A 23,234-nucleotide genomic window follows, 5' to 3' on the forward strand; every position below is an offset into this window, starting at 1 on the left:
AGAACAAGGAAACAGTACAGATACCACATATGTAAACCTAGTACTAAACAATGGATTAAACTCCCTAATCCTAGGATACGATATTCTACAGTCAAAGTTGCTCTGATTGTACTTAAATCAAATCCTTTGCAGTTCAAGATCATAAGGTTGTCGTCGCCTCGGACTCTTTATAATCATCATTATAGAAAATTAGGGTTGAATTATTATCGTTGTGAAATTTTTGATTCAGAAGCTTGGGTTTGGAGGGAAGCAAAAAATTTATTACTACCTCCGGAAGTGTATTTTGACATGTTTGCTCCAGCAGTTAATGCAAGTGGTTTGGTTTATTTTAAGTTAAGAAAAGATGATCAAGTGATGTCTTTAAACTACAATGGAGAAGAAGCTTTTCCAAGATTTTCTCTTCCAAAATATGCAATGGAGTATAAAGATTATGGATATAACCAACTTGTGGAGTATATAGGGAAGTTGGGGTTTACTTGTTTGTCACCAAAAGGGATGGAGCTTTGGGTTTTTGAGAATTGAAACCAAAGTTGGGAGTTGAAAAAGGAAGTTGATATTGAAACTTTAAAGAAAGTGACAAAATATCCAAGTCCAATTGGTTTTTATAATGCAGATATTGCTTTGATGAAGGATTATTATAAGGTTATTTTCTACAAGTTGCAAGATAAGTAAAATTGGATAAATGTCATACAATTGATGAAATTTTCCCTTTCCGATCAGATTTGGAGCCACTTGACCCGAGGTTGCAAGACGCTACCAACACTGTTTCAGCTACAAAATATCTCGATCCCTTTTCCATTTCTTTGCTACTTATTGTTTTCGTTTTTCTTTTTGGTACTTATGTTTTCGTATACTTGAGACAGTTGTTTTAATTATTTTTTTATCTGCTCAAATGTACTTTTAGATAAAGTAGAAAATTCGGATGTCTAATGTTTTTGCTGTAAATTTTATATTCGTCTGCTATTGCCTTCTTAGTTCCCTTTGCTCCTACATTTACCCTCTTTTTCTTAGAGCTTGTGCATTCTGTAAGAGATTACTGAAAGAGGCAGTAGTTATTTTTCATTATATCAACCAGGTTTGTAAGGCTGGAACTTTGTCTAATTTTGCTGGAATATTATTTAACCACAATCAAATACCCTACTTTTTAAAGTAATGAAATATGATCTACTCGTGCAACCAAACATACATCAGAAATACGGCCTTATTGTTGTTGTTGCTTATAAGTTCAAGGGAGCTGATATCAGTTTATATGTGTCCACATCTATCATAGGGCCAATGATTTTGCAGTTCACCAATGGGAAGAAAAGAATCACAAACTTTTTTGCCTTGATAATTTTGACACTTATACAACACAACCTTAAACTGCACTTTGCTAAACACTACAGCAAATAAGAACCTAAAATTGACTGACAACTTTAGTGACTTTACAACTCAGAAAAAAGGCAAGCAACAAAAAACCAATGCATCTGCCTATACCTGCATATGATCACACTAAAAGCCTTTTGGCCTAATAAAAATACCTCTCAAGTTAAGCACGAGAGGAGAAAAGAATAAATTGAACGGGACAACAAACTGAGACAGCTGTCCAAAAACAAGTGGAGAAAAATATACACTAGCCATTAAATGCAACAAGCGATGTAATTATATGCACAAGTTTCTGCATGTTCCTTGATGTGCAGGAGAGTCAGCTGTCTGGAGCTACGCGAACATTCATCAAAGTCCATGTTGAGTGATATTCGGAAACCACCATCAACTAGAGCGTTGATGTAAAAATACAAATGCTGAATTCTCACGAATTAATGGAGGCGGTTCAACATCAGCAATGTCGACTTGTTGGATTGATTTGGAGATGTCATCCACGGAGAACGGGATGCTGCATCATAATTTAAGACAGGATATGAATTTGAGATGGTCAGTAAAACGTACATATATGCCAAATATTGAGAATGAGTTATTTAATAAACGATACCTCGAGTCATCATCCAACAAAAAGGAACTGCTAACAGCATTATTGGAGTCCTCTGTCATCATAACTCTCATACTTGAAATAACCTATCAGTGGGACGGAAACAGAAACCATACAGGGAAATCAGGAAACAAGCAAACTGTACTATAACAAAACAAAAACTACTGAAGACCTACATCGCATTAAAACTGTAGGTGCAAGATCTTACATCTGAAGAAACAGTGTGGGTTCCGTATTTGTCATCCCAGTACATAGTGCTGATCCTATACAGTTGCTGTATGCTAAGCACCTAATAAAAAAAAGCCATGTGAATTATAAAAGAAAAACAGCGAATGAGAAGTCGATAAAGAAACAGGAATTTTTTTTCTTCTGATAAGTAAAAGAAACAACCATATTTAATGAACAACAAACTGGAACAAGAACAGAAGAGAAATATAGAACAAAGTTTCCTTACTGGACAAAGTTCATTAGTGATCTCATGCAATGTCTTTTTGGGCTTTTGATGTATAACCTGCAAGAAATTGAGGGGAGAAAGAGTCAGATAAAAGCACGTGATCATATGAAAGTTCGTTTTGCACAAAGCCACTAAATTAGTTCTTACTAGGAATCCAACTGCTTGTCTAATGTGCTTCAACTCGTCCCATGCTGAGCCTACATACTGGACATGAAAATACAGAAGTAAGATACTGGATAGCACTAAGAATTGAAAAGATACAGTGGAACATGCTTACTTCTTCAGTTGCATAGCAGCACCACTGTTCCAATTCAGCCAACCCCGCTTTCACAAACTCTCCATTACTGAACGAGCAACACTCACGCCGCAAAAGGAGACTGTTTGTAAAGAAAGTTAACACACAGATACATAAGAAGGTGCCAATGTGCCAAATAAAATATACTTAACGTACAGAATGCACACAGATTTAACAGTCCTTAAAGGCCTGTAGTTACCTGTTGAAAAGTTGAACATTGATGAAGGAGAATATTTGAGTGAAAACCTTCCGAACTAAGAAAGGAGGAGCCTACATGGGTGGAGCAATGGAAACACATAAACGTCAGGAAGACAAAAAGACTATTTCTATTATATAGCTCTCCAATCTTTAACTTACATAGTTTGCTTTCATCATCATCAAGTAGTTGTTCAAACTTTTCACAATGCTTTGCCAATGAGCAAATAGAGCTTGCTGGGCAGCAGCATTAGCTTGGGATCTTCCTTTGACTAAACTTGCACGAGATGTTCTCGGTGCCTGCAGACATGATGCAGATAATGTTCATACAAATTAACTCCTTCCCTCTTTCTCTCGGCAGCAAAAATATTCTCACATGGGGAGAGAAGATAATAAACATAGGTAGCACAATGACCCAAAGAGAAAAGTGGTGCCTTTATATAAATTGTTCAGCTTCAAGGCATAGTACTAAACCTGGAAAGATCCACTTGTTCCAACACCCTAGGCTTGAAGAGAAGTATCCTCACTAGCCATTCTCGGGAGCTCTACTGATGATTGGGGATTTGTCTGATTTATTACTTTAGTGATTTTAATAGATAATAGAAACTAATAACTCTGCCGTGCAGAGACATTCAAGAGCTCGTGTGCTGCATAATTTACAACACATTAACTTTCTTAAGTGACAATCAATCTATAAGATTTTGTTGCTTTAACACGTTGACTGGTTCAAGCATCAGAGAACTTCTCAGTGGTGCATCAACCAATCCAAGTCCTAAAACTTCCACAGTTATCACATCATACTACATTAAGCGTAGGGACTTGCTGAAACTACACATTGAGCATTAAACATTCTATTTCGTAAGCTTGCTTGGACTTGTGGCATAAGTAGCACACAAAATAATGTACCTGAATACATAGCCCAAGCAATGGGGAGATCTCTTTCTTCAGATTGTCTCTTATCATTCCATATATTTTCTCCAAAAAGGCAGTAAGCTGCTGCTTGAACAGCAGTGCAGGATATTTGGCCTCAACATGACGTAAGTCATCCAATCTCCCAAGCATACGCCCATTGAGAACTGAAAGTCCAGCACTCTGGGGAGAACCTCGTAAGCCCTACATAAATATTAGAGGTAGCAGAGGAGAAAAATAACTAAGACATGACTTATAAATTGGGCAAATAGCTGAAACTGAAGAACTTAATATAAATCACAGAGCTCATACTTGGGACATCCTCCCAAATAAAGAAGCTGAACTGGTTCTCCGCCTCTGCGGAGTCAAATTAGCAGCCCCGCTAGCTTTAAGTGTTTGTTGAAGCAGCATCAATAATGTGGACGTATTGCATAACCAGTATGCTAATACATCATTATTATCTGGGACCTTTAATGAAGAAGTTTCAGAAATTAATTGTCTTAGATTTATAAACACAAAGTCAGAGAAAACTTGAATGGTACAACATTACCAGAGTAATAAGCTTTCTACCTCTATGGCTGAAGCAATGGTTTGTATTATACGGTCAAAAACACTAGTTCTTTCAACTTCGAAGGACCTCCAGTGGAGCAGACATTTGTATATGAGACAAGCTGCAATTGGTTTGCCTCCAGAAAAGCCCAAATCTTGTGAAATGCACTTAATCAGCAAGTCTTGGTTCTCCTGTAAAAAAGATAAAATTGTACAAAAATGATTTCTGAATTTAACTGTAACATTATGATATCTGGTAATTCTTTGGGGCAAGCAAGCAGACCACGCACCTGCTGCTTTTCATTTAGAGACTTCTGTGGTTTCTCCTCAGATGCAGGCTCCTTTGGACTTGCTACAGCAAGACTCATATCCTATGCCATATAATAAGCATATACATTAAAATAGGGCATATGTTTAATTCACGTCAAAAGTGAAAATAACAGTCTGACTATTGAACTTACAGAATTAGGCTTTGATTCTCCGTTTATAGCATTTCCATTCTCCGGAGTCCTCTGAAATTTCATCGAGAGTAATTATCTATAGCATCTACGGTATTAAGAAATTCTACTCCCTCAAATAAACTCTAATAAGATAAGAATTGGCAACTATTAGTGCACCTGTATAATAGTAGTCTTTGGCCGTGCAGATAAAGCTTTTCCAGTTGGTGACATGGTCAAAGCTTGTTGACGAAGCACTTGGTTCTCTGATTCCATATTGGAGAGCTTCTCTTCAAGCCTGAAACAAGAGACAAAGAAAGAGTAGATGAAAGAGACAGCGACAGAGACTTGTGCATGTCTTACATTCTCAAAGAATGCAGAATCCTATGTTTGGGAAGTCCAGTTCACAAAAAAGTGATAATTAAGGATGCAAGTCTACTATTATACTGAAAGGTTGGTTGTTCATAGCTCAGAAATCGTAAGAGCAATGCTCATAATAATTTTTAGGTTCAATCAGAAACCAAAAATGACCAGAACTGTGGGAAAGCTATGCAACTTCTGCTGTATGTTTGATCAGAAGACTCTTAACTATCAGGGTCACACTAAGGCAATCAACCCATAACAGGAGGCTGATAAGTTGATTCCCTCACAGCACAGTCAATATTCATTTACAAACCTCTGCACAGAATCTTGAAGCTGATCTACTTTTCGCTCAGCATCTTCTAGTTTGTTAGCCAGCTCTGCATTTCCGGCCACTGCATCCCTGGAAGAATCTCTAGCCTCTTCTGTAGCTTTCTTTTCTGACGCAAGCAAAGCCTGGATAATTCATGAAAAAACTTTTCAACCAAGAGAAACATAGAGATAATCTTTATGTGTTCTTTTATACAAAAGTATGAACATTTTAAAATCAACGTTTTATTATTGGTCTATTATTAGCATATGCATGGGACTCATTTTTAGGTTAATCCCTCCTCATAGGCCAGCTCAAGGCCAGCTCAAGAAACTATGATTCTGAGTATTCTGCAACACTGAAGTCAAGCACATTCAAGAGATTCAGGGTTTATCCAGAAAGATGGATCAAATAACGGCACTCCAATTATCTTCTCTTTTTTTTATGGTAACCGAGAAATCCTCGAGGGCAAGAGGGGCACTGTAGGGCCTGCCCTTCTACCCTTCTCCACTTAAATGCCAGGGTTCAAACCCTTGTAGCTTGCTATCCTGCAGGCACATTTGCGTTGAGGGGGCGTGTTGAAGAGACAATTAAGTAAATAAAGTGTGCTCTCTTTGAAGGGGAGCCTTGACGTAACTGGTAAAGTTGTTGTCATGTGACCAAGAGGTCACGGATTCGAGCCGTGAAAACAGCCTCTTGCAAAAATGCAGGGTAAGGCTGCGTACGATAGACCCTTGTGGTCCGGGCCTTCCCCGGGGAGCTTAGTGCACCGGGCTGCCCCTTTTTTTTTAAAGTGTGCTCTCTAGAAGCTTAAGCTTTTAGATGAGATGGTCACGCACTTCAACATGATAAATGGACCTTCAACCCCAAAAGCTAGCTCATAAGATAAGAATTGGCCCAGACCATATAAAGAGACCAGAAAATCCTCATCCCACTGATGTGGGACTCAACATCCCCCACACCCAGGCTTGCAAACCGGAGCGTGGACAACATAAATGGGGGCTCCAACATCGCTAATAATAAATTGAGATGGGTCTGACTTTGATACCATGATAAATGGACGTTGGCCCTAACTCAACCTCAAAAGCTAGCTCATGAGGTGAGAATTGCCCAAAACCACATAAAGAGACCACGAAATCCTCATCCCACCGGTGTGGGACTCAACACAAACTACTTGTAGAATTGGATGGTTTTTGCAAGGGGGATTTACTTATCATAGTCAATGAGTCACTCAAAGAAAATAAAACAATTAGTTGGCATGTTTTGCTAAGTTTAGCATCCAACTATGCAGATTATAAACCTTGGGATATTGGAAATCATACCTTCAAATTCTCTACTTCAGCTGACAGGGCATTTATTTTTTCTGTGTCTTGAACTATAACTGGAGTCTCCTTGATGATTGGAGGTGCTTCTTCAATTGCTCTCCGTGCTGCTTCTCGCTCTTGGACTACTATAGCATTTGCTTCTTCTACTTGCTTTTGCATTGCATGCAGTGCCTCCTGTAGCTTTGCAACTTCTTGGGCTTTAGCCTCCTCCAGCTCAGTCTGCAGTAATCCAAAGTACAATGGTGTCATAGTCAAGGAAATGAACCAAGAGGAAACTTTGCAAAGAATAAGAAAAACTTACCCTGAGTCGTTTCTCAAATTGCAACCGCCATGTAAGTTCTTCCACTTTCTTCTCGAGCTTGTCCTTGGCTTCTTTGAGAGCACCTGTTTCCCTTGCAGCCTGCATACATATATCTCTCATTGACAATGATCTTCCTTCTCTGAACGATATGAAGACATTACTAAAGAAATTATCACAAAAATGCATAACAAACCATTTTGAGATTTCGAAGCTCCTTCTTGGCAACCCGTCGCCTCCAACCACACTGAGTGATGATGGCAGCTCTCTGAAGACTTCTGTAATAAAAATAAGCGGCATGGCAACGCAAATGCGCCTGCATGATAGCAAGCAAATCATGTATCAGCTATTATTTTCTTGAAAATTTCAAGACTTCATGTATCTTCTTCACTAAATTATAGGGAAGATCACAAGAGTGACAATAGCAGTAGAGAGATTAGTACCTGTATTTTAATTGCAGCTTTGGTGTGCTTCCGGTATCTAAATTCATTGCGAGAAACCATGGCTCTCATGCCTGTTTGCAAGGTAATTGCAGAAGAATGCAGTGTTGCATACGCTGTGTGCGCAACATGACATCTGAAGTTCTTCTGAATCTTCAGAGCAGCTGCTTCACGTCTCAGTTGTTCATACAGTTTGCAGGACAGCATAGCTGACATTTTCGACATAGGAATCACGATAGCACTACTAATTCATTAATAGTTACAAGAAAAAATATTGACATGTCAGCTGATAAGAGAGTAAACAATTTTTCCTCAGACAAGACTAGCAGAGTAAAGATGAAACCTAATATGCACTTTTAATAATAATTTGGAGCAATTGACATATGTTTTCAAAGTTTCCTTGCCAAGAGAACTCTTGAAACCAGTTGATTTCTCAATGCTAGCTTAGTTTTTGTATCAACTATACCAAATTAGAGCTTTTGAAGAGGTGGGAATAGGATTTTATGCGATTAGGGCGTGTCTTTTTTGTTTTTGATTAACTTTTGGAGCACCCACGATGAGCTTCCTGTTAGTATAGATGGCTGGTGTCTTTAGTAAACAACCATATTTTTGTGTAGGTCCTCTACATTTTTTTATATTTCTTTTATCCGAGGTTTTCCCCCTCATCAACAATAAACTATTAGTACTTACAAAAACAAATGAGTAAATAATAATGTGTAAATTGAACCATATTGGAAAAGCTTTTGAAGCTTGAATAAAGCACCAGCGTGAATATACAAGCATCATAAATCATATAATACAAAAAACTTTCCTTAAAAGTTGGTTTCAAAACACCATAAAAATGTTAAATGTATGTTAAATATTAGAAAATCAAAGTCAAAAATGTAAAGGGAAGCTAAAGCTACTCTCCCATAGGCCAGCCACCAGTCCTAAAAACATGCTTCTCAATGAAGTAGGGAGTCAGATGAAAGAAGTTTCAGCAATCTGAAATGTAGGATTCCAAATGACTGATATTGAAACATACCTCGCCAACATGATTGCAACTGAATAGCAGCATGACGCAACACAACAAATTCTTTTCGCGTAATATATGTACGGATTTGTCTTTGAATAATTCTTGCTGCATTTCCAAGTACCTCAGCTCTTCTGGCATCGAGCTCAGCCATCTGTCCAGCCCGCAAAAAGACCTTTGTCTTTCCTATCTGTAAAGACAGGCATTCAGTTAATGTAAAGACATCGAAATGTCTCCGCACATTTCATGATGCCATGAACGGTATATAAAGAACTTGTCTATTACTTCTCTAGCCTAGATATTCTCTCAGCAATCCAATGACAAACCTACTCTAGTTGGAGGATGAGCACATCTGGTTTAGCACGATATCCAAAATTTACCTGATAGCCCATCAGTCCCATTTTGTCTAGAATCATCTGGCATGCAACCTTGTCATCATAGCTGGAAAAGGGATTATTATAGATATCAGAAAGATCAGAAAGAAACTGATGGGGAAGAAGGAAATTCACAAATGAAAACAAAAGTTTCAGTTAGAATCGACACAAGACGAGTCTGGAAAACTTGCCTTCCAGCTAAAACTTCTGGAGCCAGAACACCAAATCTAAGAAGAAACTCATAAAATGTACGTCTAGTGGGATATCCAGCACAGCTGATTCTAATAGCTTCTAAAACACCCTAGAATAAAAAGAACAACTTAAGTAAGGGCAAGAAGAAGTAATGAATCCATTACATTTGCATGCACAATGATGAAGCATCAGTAGACACTTACACCACATCGCAATTGCTGGATCACGTTCACATTCTCGAAAATACAAGGCTTAAGGACATTATTAGGCTTCACACATCTGATGTAGTGAGGCTCTGTTGAACTTAATGTTTCCATTAAAGATTGCAGTTGTAGCTGCATTCACGTAAGAAAAGGCTTCAGAAGACTGAAAAATATCTTTATAAAAAATATATACTACAATTCCACATACTCTGTAATGAATCATTTTTGCTAGAAACAGGGACAGGGAGAAAACAACAAAACAAATACAAAAGCACTATAACACAACACCATAGAAGAAACATGAATCGTTTGGAGATAACAAAGGGAATATTGCGGGAAAAGAGGTGGAGATGGAGGTGTCCAAGCATGAAAAACCACAATGTGCTACGGTAAAAGGTAGCATACGAGTATCAATCAAATGATGCATGGACCTAGTACTTACTCTAATAGGAAGTAATACAATTGAATAAGAACGGACAGCAAAAACGTCAGAAATTCCACGGTAAAGCACAATTTATTCAGTTACATGAAACAATACATTTACTCTGTAATTCCACATGATTCCTGTACATATCTGAAGCTCCTAGTTCGCAATAAAACCAAAAGCAAAAGCTTCTCTTAGACATTTTTTTATAAGTAGCTTCTCTTAGACATAAACATACATTAGTTATTTTCATCCTCAAGAACCCCACTTGTGGGAATACACTGTGTTTGTTGTTGTTGTCATCCTCAAGAACCTTAGTCATGACTGAAATGTTTGCCAAAATAGAAGTCTTGCTTATACACTAGGCAGTTCTGTCAAATTAGTTTTTGATTTTACAGGGTCAACATGGATCAGCCATTTGTTACTTAAAGCCATCAATAAAGTAAGTATACTCGTCAGTCAGAGAGAAACGAAACTCGCAGAACAGGAAACCTAGATAAGAAATCCATACATCTAATTAAGCTTAATAAAGGGCAAGAAGAGAGATTTTTCTAGCGGTGAGACACACAAGTTTTTAAATTGTTTCTAAAATCAATATTAGCCAAAATACTTGATGGAGAAAAATGAATTAACCTTGAAACGTGACCCAATGGAGGAAAATTTGGACGATTTTGATGATTCTTCAGGTAGAGGAGGAAACAAACCCACCACAAAAGGACACTTTGAGGCCGTTAACAGAACCTGATGTTCTGCAACCACATAATCTTTATTCTTATCCAGAAACAGATCCGCTTGATATGTCACCTGCATATCATCTAGGACGCTTTAGCATTACATTGGAAAGATGAAAGTATAGATATTTCCAAAAAGACGAACTAGTCATCACCTCTCCAGCATAATGAGATATCGTAAAACTCGTCCGTGAAAGTTTAGGTTTGATGAAACGCTTGTTTTTAGTGAATGTCTGGTACAACTTCTGAGCAAATGTTTCGTGAGTAGATTTAGGAAACATACTGCAAGGACCAGTTATATGAACATAAATTATATCATCAGCTGGAGGACAAAAAACAGAAAAATAAATTACATCAGATATCTGAAGTAATTGATGACTAAGAAAATCAAGCACGCTTACCAGGCTTCATCTAACAGAGCGATAATTCCTCCAGGTTTCTGCAAGTTTTCAACTTCAGCTGTTACGATTTGAAGTAACCAAAAGACCGGCTAGAAGTCTAGAACTAATAACATACTAAAGAATCGCATAACAAGTTACTTTGTTCCAGACAAACGAAAGAAAAAAAAAGCATCAATAAACAATGAATCAAGCAGTTGCAGACCTTTTCGATCAGATCCAGCACGTCTTGGTTGTCAACAAACTCTATGTAGCTCCAGTTAATCTTTTCTTTTTCATATTCTTCTTGTTCCATCTTGAACACGTGCTGAAATCATAAGATGGAATAACATTAAAAAACCAAGACAACCTCATAAGCAAAGAGGTGCTGGTGCAAACGCATGACCATTATAATCATATAGCCTTAACAGATTGAAAAAAATAAGAAAATAGTTTTTAAAATGCAAGAATGAGATATAACCTGGTTAAAATGTTGTTGCAACTTTTCATTTGTAAAATTGATGCAGAACTGCTCAAAACTGTTTCACCCGGGGAAAATGTTAAATAGGCACCAAGGTTTCAAGTAAGCAGCAGCAGAGGATATACCATACTGAAACATTACCTGTTGGTTTTAAAACTCTCAAACCCATAAATATCAAGAACTCCGATTATGGACTTGGAGTTTGGATCCTGGCCGATGGAGATGTTTATCTTTTCCACAATCCTGGAGTCGATATACGAATTTTCTAAGAAACAAAAGAAGATAAAAATATGGAAAACCAAAGCAGTATATGTATATGTGTCTATACATGTCTTATGACAGTAAAAGTGACAGTAACATCAGGTATTTGACTTGCTTACCAGTCAAAAAGGCGAGAATACACGGTTTTAGCCAAAGCATCCCGGCTACCCAGAGCAGCTTCTGGATCAAGAGTCCTCGTAATAATTTCCTCAGGTGTGACCATTACACGTGTAATTAGTGCATCTTCCAAGCTCTTGGCATCACACCTATCAATATTAGTCATAAGATCCAGCAGAATTAACAGATCCAAAATAAAAACATGCATTCAAGTTCAAAAGTAGAAAATAGACCTACTTGAGCAACTCTGCCGTCATATTGAGATGAAACCGAGACTGCTCATCCTTAATCACAGAAGAGTCAATCTCCTCACCTTTTGCAAATTCGACATTACCAAGGTGAAGAATTGCGGCAACCACCCTGAAAATAGCATCCTGAACAAATTCTTTAATGCATTAGCAATATTCATGTTATCCGCTTTACAAATTAGTCCGGAAGAAAACTAACCTGCTCTTCCTCACTGATTCCCACTATATCCATAGCCCTTCTTGTTGCAAGATATTCATCAGCATCATTTACTCCATCCAATGCGTAACATTTGGACTGATTAAGATAGTGGAATGATTTTGGGTTCCCTAGTTTATATCTCTCTATCTCCTGCAAAGCGAAAGAATATCATAATTACGTGCGTCGTTAACATTAGATCAGCTAAACAGTTAAAGACAATCAAAAACAAAACAAGAAAACAAACATAGATACCTCAGCTGGAGCAGCACAAAGAAGATAAAAACAGTGGTAGTTTCTCTCAGGATTTGAGATTTGGCAGACACGGGATCTCTCCAGAAGGTAAGTTCGTATAGCTGCCCCAGATATTCTCCCACTCTTATCAAATTGTATCTCGACAAATTTACCAAAACGACTGAAAGGATTACACCATTTACATCACGACAAAGGAACAGTCACATTTAGAAACCATTAACAAAATTGCTGAAACAATTAACATCTACTGTGGCTTCAATTACAGAAGTGACTAACCTTGAGTTGTTGTTTCTCACAGTTTTGGCATTTCCAAATGCTTCAAGAACGGGATTGGACTGTGTGTCAACAATAACATGAATTTTAGACAGTAATTTGATAGACTAAGCCCAGTTTCGTCAGAAACTACCAATGGTAGATTTAAATTAAATTGAAAAGTCACTCTTACTTCTAGAACTTGTTGTTCTACAGTTCGACCTTCGACGCCTGACCGACCCCCAAGATATGCAAGATAACGCATAAGCATCTTTGTGGTTTCAGTCTTACCAGCACCACTTTCTCCACTAACCAAAATTGAATTGCTTTTTCCCTCGTTGATCATTGCCCTGAGACCAAAATGAGAATAAATAAATGTGAGATATCATACCAAAGCAATAATAAGAGGAACACACGTCAGAAAAGAACTCGACCTATATGCAACATCTGCAACTGCAAAAACATGCGGACTCAGCTCCCCAAATGCTGCTCCTTTATATTGCTCCATCATGTGAGTGTCATACAGATGAGGCAATCTTTGGAAAGGGTTTACTGCAATCAATATGTTTCCAGTGTACGTCTGGACAAAAGATTAAAAAAAACTAAGAAAACTTTCTCCAAAGGATGATAAATTCATGAAATACAACTAGTGGGTATCAACGATCAATTTGCATGATTACAAGGAAAATCAGATCTCTTACATAAATTTCATTGAGCTCATATCTAGTAGCCAGGTTTTGCAGAACTCCAGGTTCATGCAAATAGGAAAGCTTGGTCATATCATCTACACCTCCAGGAGGGGCCTCAGTATCTTTAGGGAACACTTTAGTGATATTTGCAACAACCTGGGATCAATAGTTCGAAACTATTACAACCTTAGATTAAAAAAGAACTCCTTGTACAACCAAAAAAAAATGCAAGAACTGATTTGTTGGTTGAAATGAAAATGTTTAAGCTTCAGGGACCGGCAGACTGCAGTGATCTGAAATGGTCCTCGAGAAAAGCTATTCGCGTTTTGAATAAGTTAACGACTGCACGACTAGAGGAAGTACAACATAACACTTGACACTACAAGAAGAACATGATTAACAAATACAGTCTAGATGAACCAAACATTCCCCGGAAGCCAATACGACGATAGACAATCAAAATTAAAAAATTTACACCAACTTAAATTAGAGAACAATGATACTTTTGGTGCACAAAGGAGGTGACATGCAAACGTTCATGCAAACTAGAACTAATGCATGAAGCAACAAGCAATAATATTCAGAGAGATATTCCTGGTGTATATGACTATATGCAAGAGAAAGCCACAAGGTCAATATGAAAAGTTGTTCATCAGCTTTGGCACCCTATATATATTTTCTAAGTCATTTATAGTTGGATCATAACAAATAAAGGATTATAAGAAAGTAAAGAAGGGTCAACTCATCTCGGGACATGTAAGTAAATTGATTCATGATGTTAGTCAAAAAGGTAAACTTCTACCATAGACCTGCCTCAAATTTCTCTCACATGAAGCGTTTCAGTCATTCTGGTGAACGGCCGCAGGGATTAAACTCAAGCATTCCTAGACCTCTTGAAGAATATAACATATTGTTTGCATAGCTAAAATTAGGAAGGTGTTAGTTCTCAGTAACATATATTGGTCACAGTTCATTCTAAGAAAGGCTTTAATATGTTAGATAGGGCATCCTTGGATATATTGCATGCATGCATAGTACATACAAATATGCACACATACAACAGTAGCACGTCATATTTTATAAAGTACCTCTAGGAAAAGGAACCAATAGGCAGGAAATATTCCTCCCCAAATATAATACAAGAACCGAGTACTGAATACTACAAAATATCTATTGCACTAGTGAGGTCTGGCCAAATCCATTAAGAAGAGTAGAAAATATAAGCACATTAATTGATTTTCCCTTCAAACTGATACAAAGTATAACCCTTGAATAAATATAGCTGTTATAAAACCAAATACTCACTTCTTTCCCATTTGAGGTTTTAACATGAACATCTTGACCGTGTATTTTGATAACTTCTCCATCTGACCATGCCAATTTAGGGTCTTCCACCCAAACATGCGAACCGACAATTATGTTGACTGATGCCTGCAAAAAGGTATTTGCATGAGATACCAAGAGGACAATGATTACCACGCAATATCTCAGCCATTCTAATAAGAGAGCAGAAAATTTAATCTTTATAAATTGTATACGAATGAAATGGACCTGAATAGAGTGAAATGGATAGAGAGGATTCATAGATCCAATCCCAACTAATTTGGGATTGAGGCATCATTGACTTAGCAATCGATACACCAGATTAGAGAATTCTTCAACAAAAGTCTGTAGAGAATTCTTCAACAAAAGTATGTTCATGCTAATGCGAAGAGATTGAGAAACAAGGGAGGAAGGGAGAGGAGGGGGTAAGTCATCCAGTGTTGACTTTTTTTTTAATATCACCTTTGTTTCAGAATCTAAGAGACGGAATAAAACAGACAAGAGAAAGCAAGACAAACTTGTGATTTATGCATGAACTTAAACCTCAGAATCCACCCTGAAATGGAATCATGCATCTAAAATAATACTCTCCTTCAGTGTTAGGCGTAGAGGCCGTACTCCTATGCTCTATCACAATACAAAAAAAAATATAGGAAATTTGAAAAGCAATATATATAGCTAAATGGACAGGAGTCGCCCCAAGAATGGAACTAGCAGTCTAAACTTCAACTTTGAATACAACTTTTTTCTTCTCTTTGAACAGGTAAGGTAGGCTTAAATTTGAATACAATTAAGCACCTTACATGTCAAAAAGGACATATCGTGATTATCAAAGTGAAGTTAGAAGAGAAAACAATAGCACAACAAAATATATTTTGTTTCATAGAGAGAATGCCTCCACAAACTGAAAGTTGAAATGAAACGCTTCAGCTACAGTATGCCATCTCGGCCACACAAACTTAGATTACATGGTTAATATAAGTTACGAGATTTTACATTGATCACCTTGAAACAAGCACGTCATTGCCACAGTTTCAGTTTAAAAAGCGCTATTATTTGGTTTGCACGACAATACTTCCATCAAAAGAATTTATTCCAATTTTATTCTTTCAAAGAAGAAATATCTTTGACTAAGATTTCTAAATGACATTTCTTGTCAATTTGAAATGAAAGCATTTCAATTTGTAGTATTCTTTTCATGTAGTCTCTAAATATCTACATGTTGTCTTCAACAAGTGAATCAATCCACGCCCAATTAGAGACAAAAACGAGTCAGTTGACTATGAAAAGTAAATAAAGAACTAAATTTTTTGGGGAGGGAGTATAGTGATAGAGATTGACTAGCATATAATTCAGGAGGTTGGGCTGAAGACCAGCAAAGAAAAATATATCTAGGAAGCAGATAACTGATAATTTACCAAGAAACAAAAGTATTCAGCCAGAAGTGAACACTAGGGTTTTTAGTCACTTTCAGTTGTCTCTGATTAAAGTCAATCGTGGCCCCAAAAGATGCAGCATCAGTTAGTGGTTCTAGGCACTAGAGAGAGTGGAATATGCAGCAATTAGTTCTGAAGTACTATTGAGTTCTAAGATGGCATGATATTGTGCACCATATTCCATGCATGTGTCTTCTACATGACCAGACTGATCTCTAATACCATTTGAGGAAGGGAGAGGGACTGAATTTAACATTTTCATTGAGTCATTTGTTCTCATAACATTGTTTGGTAAAGGGTACGTATAACAGAGGATGAGATTTACTTCCTTCCTATTCAATTTTTGAGGGTTCAAAACCTGATCATTTACTTCCCTCGTCTTTCAATTCCTAGATTAACAAGGGGAATGACTCTTGCACTTCCTTTATTTGTCCCTTTGCTTCCCTTTCTCTTTGAACCCTAAACAAACATAATGTAGTTGTACATGAAATTGTCATTTTTGACATATCATCCTAAAATGGTGAGATATACCTTATACCATCAAGGCATTATACAGTATAACAAATTGGACCAACTCCATTTCTAGATTATCTTGTCAACTAAACCCATCATATGAATAAGATAACATGGCTAAGCTCCGGGATGTAACTTCCTATTTACAAAGAAAACTGGAATCTTAAAACAAAGGATGATATTTCTAGAAAAAATCCCAGGAGAGGCAAAAGACTGCTGGGTGATTTCGTCTTATCTATCTAAACCTTGTCCAAATCTTGGTGGACAGAGTTACCTGATACTTGTGTTAATGGGAGATAGCAGGTACAAGTGGACTAGCGGAGGTGCATGCAAGCAGGCGTGGCCACCGCCATAATAAAGAAAAAATGGATGATATTTCATGACAGAACATTAAAACTGATCAAATGTAAGAAAATAGCGAACCTTCCACTGCACTCAACTGAAGTATTTCAGGAAAAGATAGAAGTTGAACGGAAACTTCAGAAATTTACTACTCGGACTACTTTCTCTTCTTCTTTTTTTTTTGAATGGGTTCCTTTATTTGACAACCTATTTAAATCCTCTTTGAAGCAATGTTATGTTGTAATCTTCTTCAAAGCTAACGCAAAATTCTTTCTACAATGCAAATGTTATATCAATGATAAAAGTATAAAAGAAACATAACTCTTTTAATGTTGTTTTCTTTAACTTAGCATCATATTATATTTATGCTACCTTGTTTCATTTATCAAATATTTCTGAAAAAATTAGTTCCACTTGGTCTTGTATGCACAAAGTATCTGAAAGATCACCTGCTCGTACTAATTTGACCATAGGAACTTTTGGTACTTAGAGGCTAGAATGACGTCGAGGGCTTTAGACTAGTCGTAATGGTCGCAATCTTCCACACAATAGGCGATTGGTTCGATCCTAACGCAATGGTACTTAGAAGCAATGTTATGTTGTAATCTTCTTCAAAGCTAACACAAAATTCTTTCTACAATGCAAATGTTATATCAATGATAAAAGTATAAAAGAAACATAACTCTTTTAATGTTGTTTTCTTTAACTTATCATCATATTATATTTATGCTACCTTGTTTCATTTATCAAATATTTCTGAAAAAATTAGTTCCACCTGGTCTTGTACGCACAAAGTATCTGAAAGATCACCTGCTCGTACTAATTTGACCATAGGAACTTTTGGTACTTAGAGGCTAGAATGACGTCGAGGGCTTTAGACTAGTCGTAATGGTCGCAATCTTCCACACAATAGGCGATTGGTTCGATCCTAACTATCTCCTTCACCCTTCCCATTTTCCTACGTGGGCAGCCCGGTGCACTAAGCTCCCGCTATGCGCGGGGTCCGGGGAAGGGCCGGAACGCGGACCACAAGGGTCTATTGTACACAGCCTTACCCTACATTTCTGCAAAAGGCTGTTTCCACAACTTGAACTCGTGACGTCCTGGTCACATGGCAGCAACTTTACAAGGGTCCCATTTCTCTACGTAAATAGAAAAAAATAAAAAATAAAAATGTTGAGTTGACTTCTATATGTCCTTTGTGTCAGAAGCATTGTGAACATATCACGGTGCTTTTACTTCGACTAGTACACAACTACACATTATTCTAATATTGTTTTACTATATCGAAGTAAAATAGAAATAACTCTTTGTGCAAGTGATCAATACACATAGTTATTTGCTTAGTGTTTTTCTTTTGTTAAACAAACACACACTTTTTACATTCATATTAAAATGTCTGTCCTTTTTTAACTGGCAAATGATATTTTAATCAATTTCTTCCTTTTCTGCTGCCTCAAGAAGTCCCATGATATATATCTACAAATATTTCATCTTATCACCCATGCCTCACTCATTTTCACAACTCAATTTAGGACCTATGCGATAACACAAGGAGACTCTGCAAGAGATCACATGCTGTAGCTGCATGTGACATTGGACAACCTTGATTTCAAAGCAATGAGGTGCTACATACGTTGATTTATTTTGGGTGATTCAAAATTTTACTTTTTGATAAAAATAGCACTACCTTGTTTTGATAAGGATAAAAAGCCGCACTACCTTTTTTTGAAAAGATGTAATCCATTCTCTTTTTTTCATAACCGAGAAATTCCCAAGGGCAAGTAGCGCAAGGTTCGAAACTCGGTGGATAATGGGCTTGTCCCTTTACCTTTCTTCACTTAAATATCATACTTTTGTCGTGACGTACACCTAACACACACATCACCCTAGAGCAATCCATTTTTTAAAGGACTAGTTTCTGGACACGTGCAACAGTTGGTACAAAAAATTTAAAACGATATAAACAATATTAAAACTTGTGCATAATTAGTAACTGAAAATTTGAAAGGAAAAAGCACAAGTGTATATATAGTCAGCCTATTCGTATGACTCGATGTCACTATTATATTTTTTAGTTGTAGACACTAAACTAAAATGGTATAACTTTTTCTTATGCAGCTTGGCAATTTTCTGGAATTTTGATATTTCATCAGTACATAGTTTAATGTGAATATAAGCAATGTCAGCTATGTTTGCAAGTGCTTCACATCTTAAAGTTTGTGCCTTGTCTTTTAGAAGTTGTAGCCTCTTTTTGACAGCCGCATACATATCAAGAAGTTACCGAATGAAAGTACTCTCTACGTCCATTTTTTAAATAAAATATCAATTATAATGCTTTTAAAAAGATTTCTCGCATTAATTCGGCTTGACTTCAAGCTATTGGCTAGTCTTTTCATCTTTACCTAATGCATTGTGTATCCATTTTTTGTGTTCAATTTCAATTTTTTTTGGTGAAGCACGTAACATGAAGCTTCTAATTTTGTCGTTGATTCTAGACCTCATAGATATATTGGAAAATGACTTTTCTTCACTATTCCTTTTTTTATTCGGCGATTTTCTTCACTATTTCATTTCTCGAAATATTAAAATATGCAATTGATTGCTAGAATTTCTTTTAAAACAAATCTTTCATCTTTTCTTTCTTTTTGTCTAAAGATATTCTCCAGCTTTCATCTCATTGAATTACAAAATACTTATAATTTAACTCTATAAACAAAGATAAATCCTAAGCTACATTGATTATCAGAAGGAAACGATTAACAAAAATAACCCATAGTCTTTGAATGTTTATCGCAGATAAAAGGGAAAAAAATAGCTCTAGTAATGGAACCAGTCGTTTTCATAATTAGTCCGGAAAGCAAAGCGTAAATTTATATCCAAAGGAGAAAAGAAAAAAAGAAACCAAACAATCAAAATAAAATATGTTAATCAAGAATAACTGCATCAGATTTAAGATCGCATGCGTATAAATTATAGTCTACAGATATATGTGCTGAGTTTCCTTTAAAGACCGGCACAATGAGACTTTGATCACATATATGATGAGGATAAGAACAATAGAGCAGCCCACCATAAACTAAGTTCACTGAGATTTCTTTACATGGGCGTTGTAATTGGAGTAGAGCAAAATTTTAAAAAAAAAACAGAAAGAGCATGTTCTTCTGGGAAAAAGGGAGTTTCTAACAAAGAAGAGAAAATGAAAAAATGATGAAGTAATTTGACACTTTGGTGTCTACTTTTATAGTGTACTAAAGTATGAGTAAAGACTGTGCATAAATGTTAGTACTATAATCGGTAGAAGCTCATAGGACCAAACAAATAAAAGTTGGAATGTGAAACAATGCAACTGATTTTTCATTTATTTTAATTTAATAGAAGGCAGTTTCTTACTCATGGGCAAAATTGTCACTTAGTTTTTAATGGTATATTTGTAAATCAACTTTTAACTTGGGGTCTTCCCACTTTTAGTATAATATATATGATATATGATGATATGATATGCTATGATGATATATCTAATCTTTATTAAGAAGTTGTGATCCAATCCTTTAGATATATCTAATATTTATTAAGAAGTTGTGATCCAATCATTAAAGGATACACCTGTTATTGGAAAGGCATGTTAGTTATCTCTATGGATACCTATTCCACTAGCCAAAATATCAGATATCTTGTGTTTCCATGTCTTCATCTTTTTGACTCTTCATATTGTCACTCTTTTCAAGAGTCTCTTTTTTCTTAATTCATCCTAAATTCAAACAAAAGCTGTTGAGAGATTTAAGAGTTCTCCGGAACTTCCATCCGATTGCATATTAGAAGATTTCTGAGTGGTTTGCTGTAATTTGGGAGCAGGACGTCACTTTGTTATTTGCGTCTTGGTAGCGACGGTAATCTACTCTTAAGAAAGCACCTTCCATAGCGTGCCCCGAACCATTTTTTCTTTCAATTGTTACATCTTATTTATATTAAATGTTTTTCTCAATAGTACTTTTATCTCTAATATTGTCCAAAGACATATGAAACCACTAACCAGTTAAAGTTTAATATTGTAACCCAAAGTTGTATTTATTTTGCCACATTCACTTCTAAAGTTGAAACTGCATTTTCTATAAATTTCAGCTCCTCAAAGTAACACAATAAACAGCCTCCTCATTAACACTTTATGAAACCTCTTTTTACTTGCCGATTGCTACTACGGTCTGCAACCTCTGTAATTCAATACTAGTAAAACAAATTATTACTAATCAGTAGTTAATTCTACTGTTTATCTTGTTCGGACATCCAATTCTCGGACTGGGAAACAAAGAAAGGATAAAATCAAATTTCAGAAATTACTTCAAAAAGTGGCACCTTTAAACTAATCCACATATATAGCATAAATTTTTAGTCCTAATAACGTAAATCTCATAGACATACATACACACTATTTTCAGTCCATTTCCAATATATTTCACGCATGCACCAAAAAATACACTAGCTCCTATAATTAAACTTCGTCCACGCAATAACATCAGAATAATCAATTAATAATCCGCATAATTGACTTTGCGCTGAACAGATTTGACTAGAGCAACAGCAATTAGACTATACGAAATGAAACATAGCAAAACGCACGAAACTACAAGTAACCGAGTCGTTTCAACAGAGACTTACCATTGACGAGTTTTGAACTATCGATCTCTTGCTCTCCAACTCATCAAGGCAAAGAGTAACGAAATTTTGACTCGGTGAGTCAGATCGGACTTCTTAAGCTTCAAAAATCCCAGCCGAAGTAGCAACGACGTTTATGACGATAACAAAGAGGAAGAAGAAGACAAAGCTTGCCTCCGATGAATCAGCTTATGGAAAAGCGAAAACCTTTCCCTTTTGGTCCTCTCTATATATATAAACACAAATCTTATACGTATATATGTATATGGCTCCGTATTTCTGTATGTATATATGTGAAAATGAAAGTTGAAAGAAGAAGAAAAGGGATAGTCTTTCTCTCTCTAGAAACTTTTTTCTTTTTCTAGCTTCGCAGCTATGGTATCTCTCTTTCTCTCTCTAGAGTTTGAAGTTTTACTTCTTTTGTTAATTTTTTTGTATTTATTTGGAATGAATTAATTTAATTTGCAGTGTTTCCGATCAGTTGGGGGGTGGTAGGGTGGTGGGACCCCACTTCTTCCTATACGCAGGCTGTATTTTGGAAAATTTGTAAGAAGGGGGCTCTAAACACAAAAACCGACAATTTAGGGGGCGGATTTCTGACACTTATTTGTTTGTTGTTTTTGGGCATCGTATTCCACTCATTTTACGGTATTTGCCATTTATTTGGGACAAATTCGAACGTACTACCTACTATAATTTGAATTTTACAGCTTGATTTGAATTATTTGTACTACTACTTCCTTTTATCTTGGATTTTGAACACACATTTGTAAGTAAAATGCACTCACATACTACTACATGAGGTTTTGAATATCACTTTCTGGATCATAATATCAAACGCTTTTTTTAGCATGAAACGGACATAGTAGGCTGTACCTGATACCTACTCATGTACGGGCACTTGAAATCCTAACATGAGTACTCAAAATCTCAGTGTAGATATTCGATACGTACCCGAGCACGCGTACTTAAGCTAGCGTTTGGCCATAAATTTTCAAATTTATTCTGAAAATTTTGATTTTGGTGAAATTTGGTTTGAAGATGAAAATGTGTTTGGACATCGGTTTTGGGTGAAGTTTGGTTTGGAAAAATATGAAACATGACTTATAACCACAAGTTCTAAAAACTATCACAAATACCCATCAGTACCATTATCAATAACATTCATTATATTATCGCAAACCATAGTCCTGAACATAAATAAATTTGATACAAAATTATCATTTTTATAATGAACTACATGATACACTATCAGATGACCGAGAAGACAAAGCAATATCATTACAAAATAATAAATGGTGGGCTCTTTTATAAAATACAAAAGTTTGGGGCAATTTTTAAAAAATATAATAGTGATATTTTTGCCCAAAAACAGCTATTGAGCTGGTTTTGGGATTTGAGATTTAGGACTTGAAATTTGGCCAAAATATAGTCAAAATCTATGGCCAAACGGATCTTAAAACTTCAGTGGGTACTTGGAACTTTCATATGATACTTGAAACCTTAGCACAAGTACTCTAAGGTCGGTATGTATACTTGATACCTACACGTGCTCGACACGAATAATTGAAATCACAACATGAGTATTCGATACATATCTTGCTCAGCATGGCTACT

The 23,234-nt window shown here is 36.3% G+C and overlaps 1 protein-coding gene across 1 annotated transcript; it reads right to left on the reverse strand.

Annotated features, from left to right (window-relative positions):
• Positions 1–1,297: 1,297 nt before the first annotated feature.
• LOC107771471 (myosin-17) lies at positions 1,298–22,046 on the reverse strand. The gene is made up of 39 exons (XM_075239199.1): positions 21,621–22,046; positions 14,656–14,781; positions 13,363–13,506; positions 13,096–13,241; positions 12,855–13,011; positions 12,686–12,744; positions 12,410–12,569; positions 12,158–12,307; positions 11,948–12,084; positions 11,713–11,859; positions 11,474–11,575; positions 11,333–11,390; positions 11,078–11,179; positions 10,876–10,913; positions 10,630–10,756; positions 10,377–10,547; positions 9,320–9,451; positions 9,116–9,225; positions 8,931–8,991; positions 8,563–8,740; positions 7,542–7,747; positions 7,295–7,414; positions 7,102–7,200; positions 6,798–7,019; positions 5,482–5,621; positions 4,986–5,103; positions 4,830–4,880; positions 4,659–4,739; positions 4,390–4,560; positions 4,132–4,287; positions 3,817–4,023; positions 3,073–3,210; positions 2,915–2,985; positions 2,698–2,797; positions 2,568–2,624; positions 2,421–2,477; positions 2,175–2,255; positions 1,970–2,052; positions 1,298–1,873 (listed from the first exon to the last, which is right to left on the reverse strand). The coding sequence occupies exons 1-39, from the start codon at positions 21,621–21,623 to the stop codon at positions 1,750–1,752; spliced, it is 4,590 nt and encodes a 1,529-aa protein (XP_075095300.1). The 5' UTR covers positions 21,624–22,046; the 3' UTR covers positions 1,298–1,749.
• Positions 22,047–23,234: the final 1,188 nt, after the last annotated feature.

This window comes from Nicotiana tabacum, chromosome 2 (assembly GCF_000715075.1).
Source record: "Nicotiana tabacum cultivar K326 chromosome 2, ASM71507v2, whole genome shotgun sequence".
Lineage (NCBI taxonomy): Eukaryota > Viridiplantae > Streptophyta > Magnoliopsida > Solanales > Solanaceae > Nicotiana > Nicotiana tabacum.

What these genes read in the sequence shown, in the direction of transcription:
- LOC107771471 (XM_075239199.1), bottom strand. An exon ending in GAGAGTTTTAAAACCAACAG is followed by an intron (nt 11,391 to 11,473) that starts GTAATGTTTCAG and finishes CGGGTGAAACAG; the next exon opens with TTTTGAGCAGTTCTGCATCA. An exon ending in TCACTAATGAACTTTGTCCA is followed by an intron (nt 2,256 to 2,420) that starts GTAAGGAAACTT and finishes TTTTTTTATTAG; the next exon opens with GTGCTTAGCATACAGCAACT.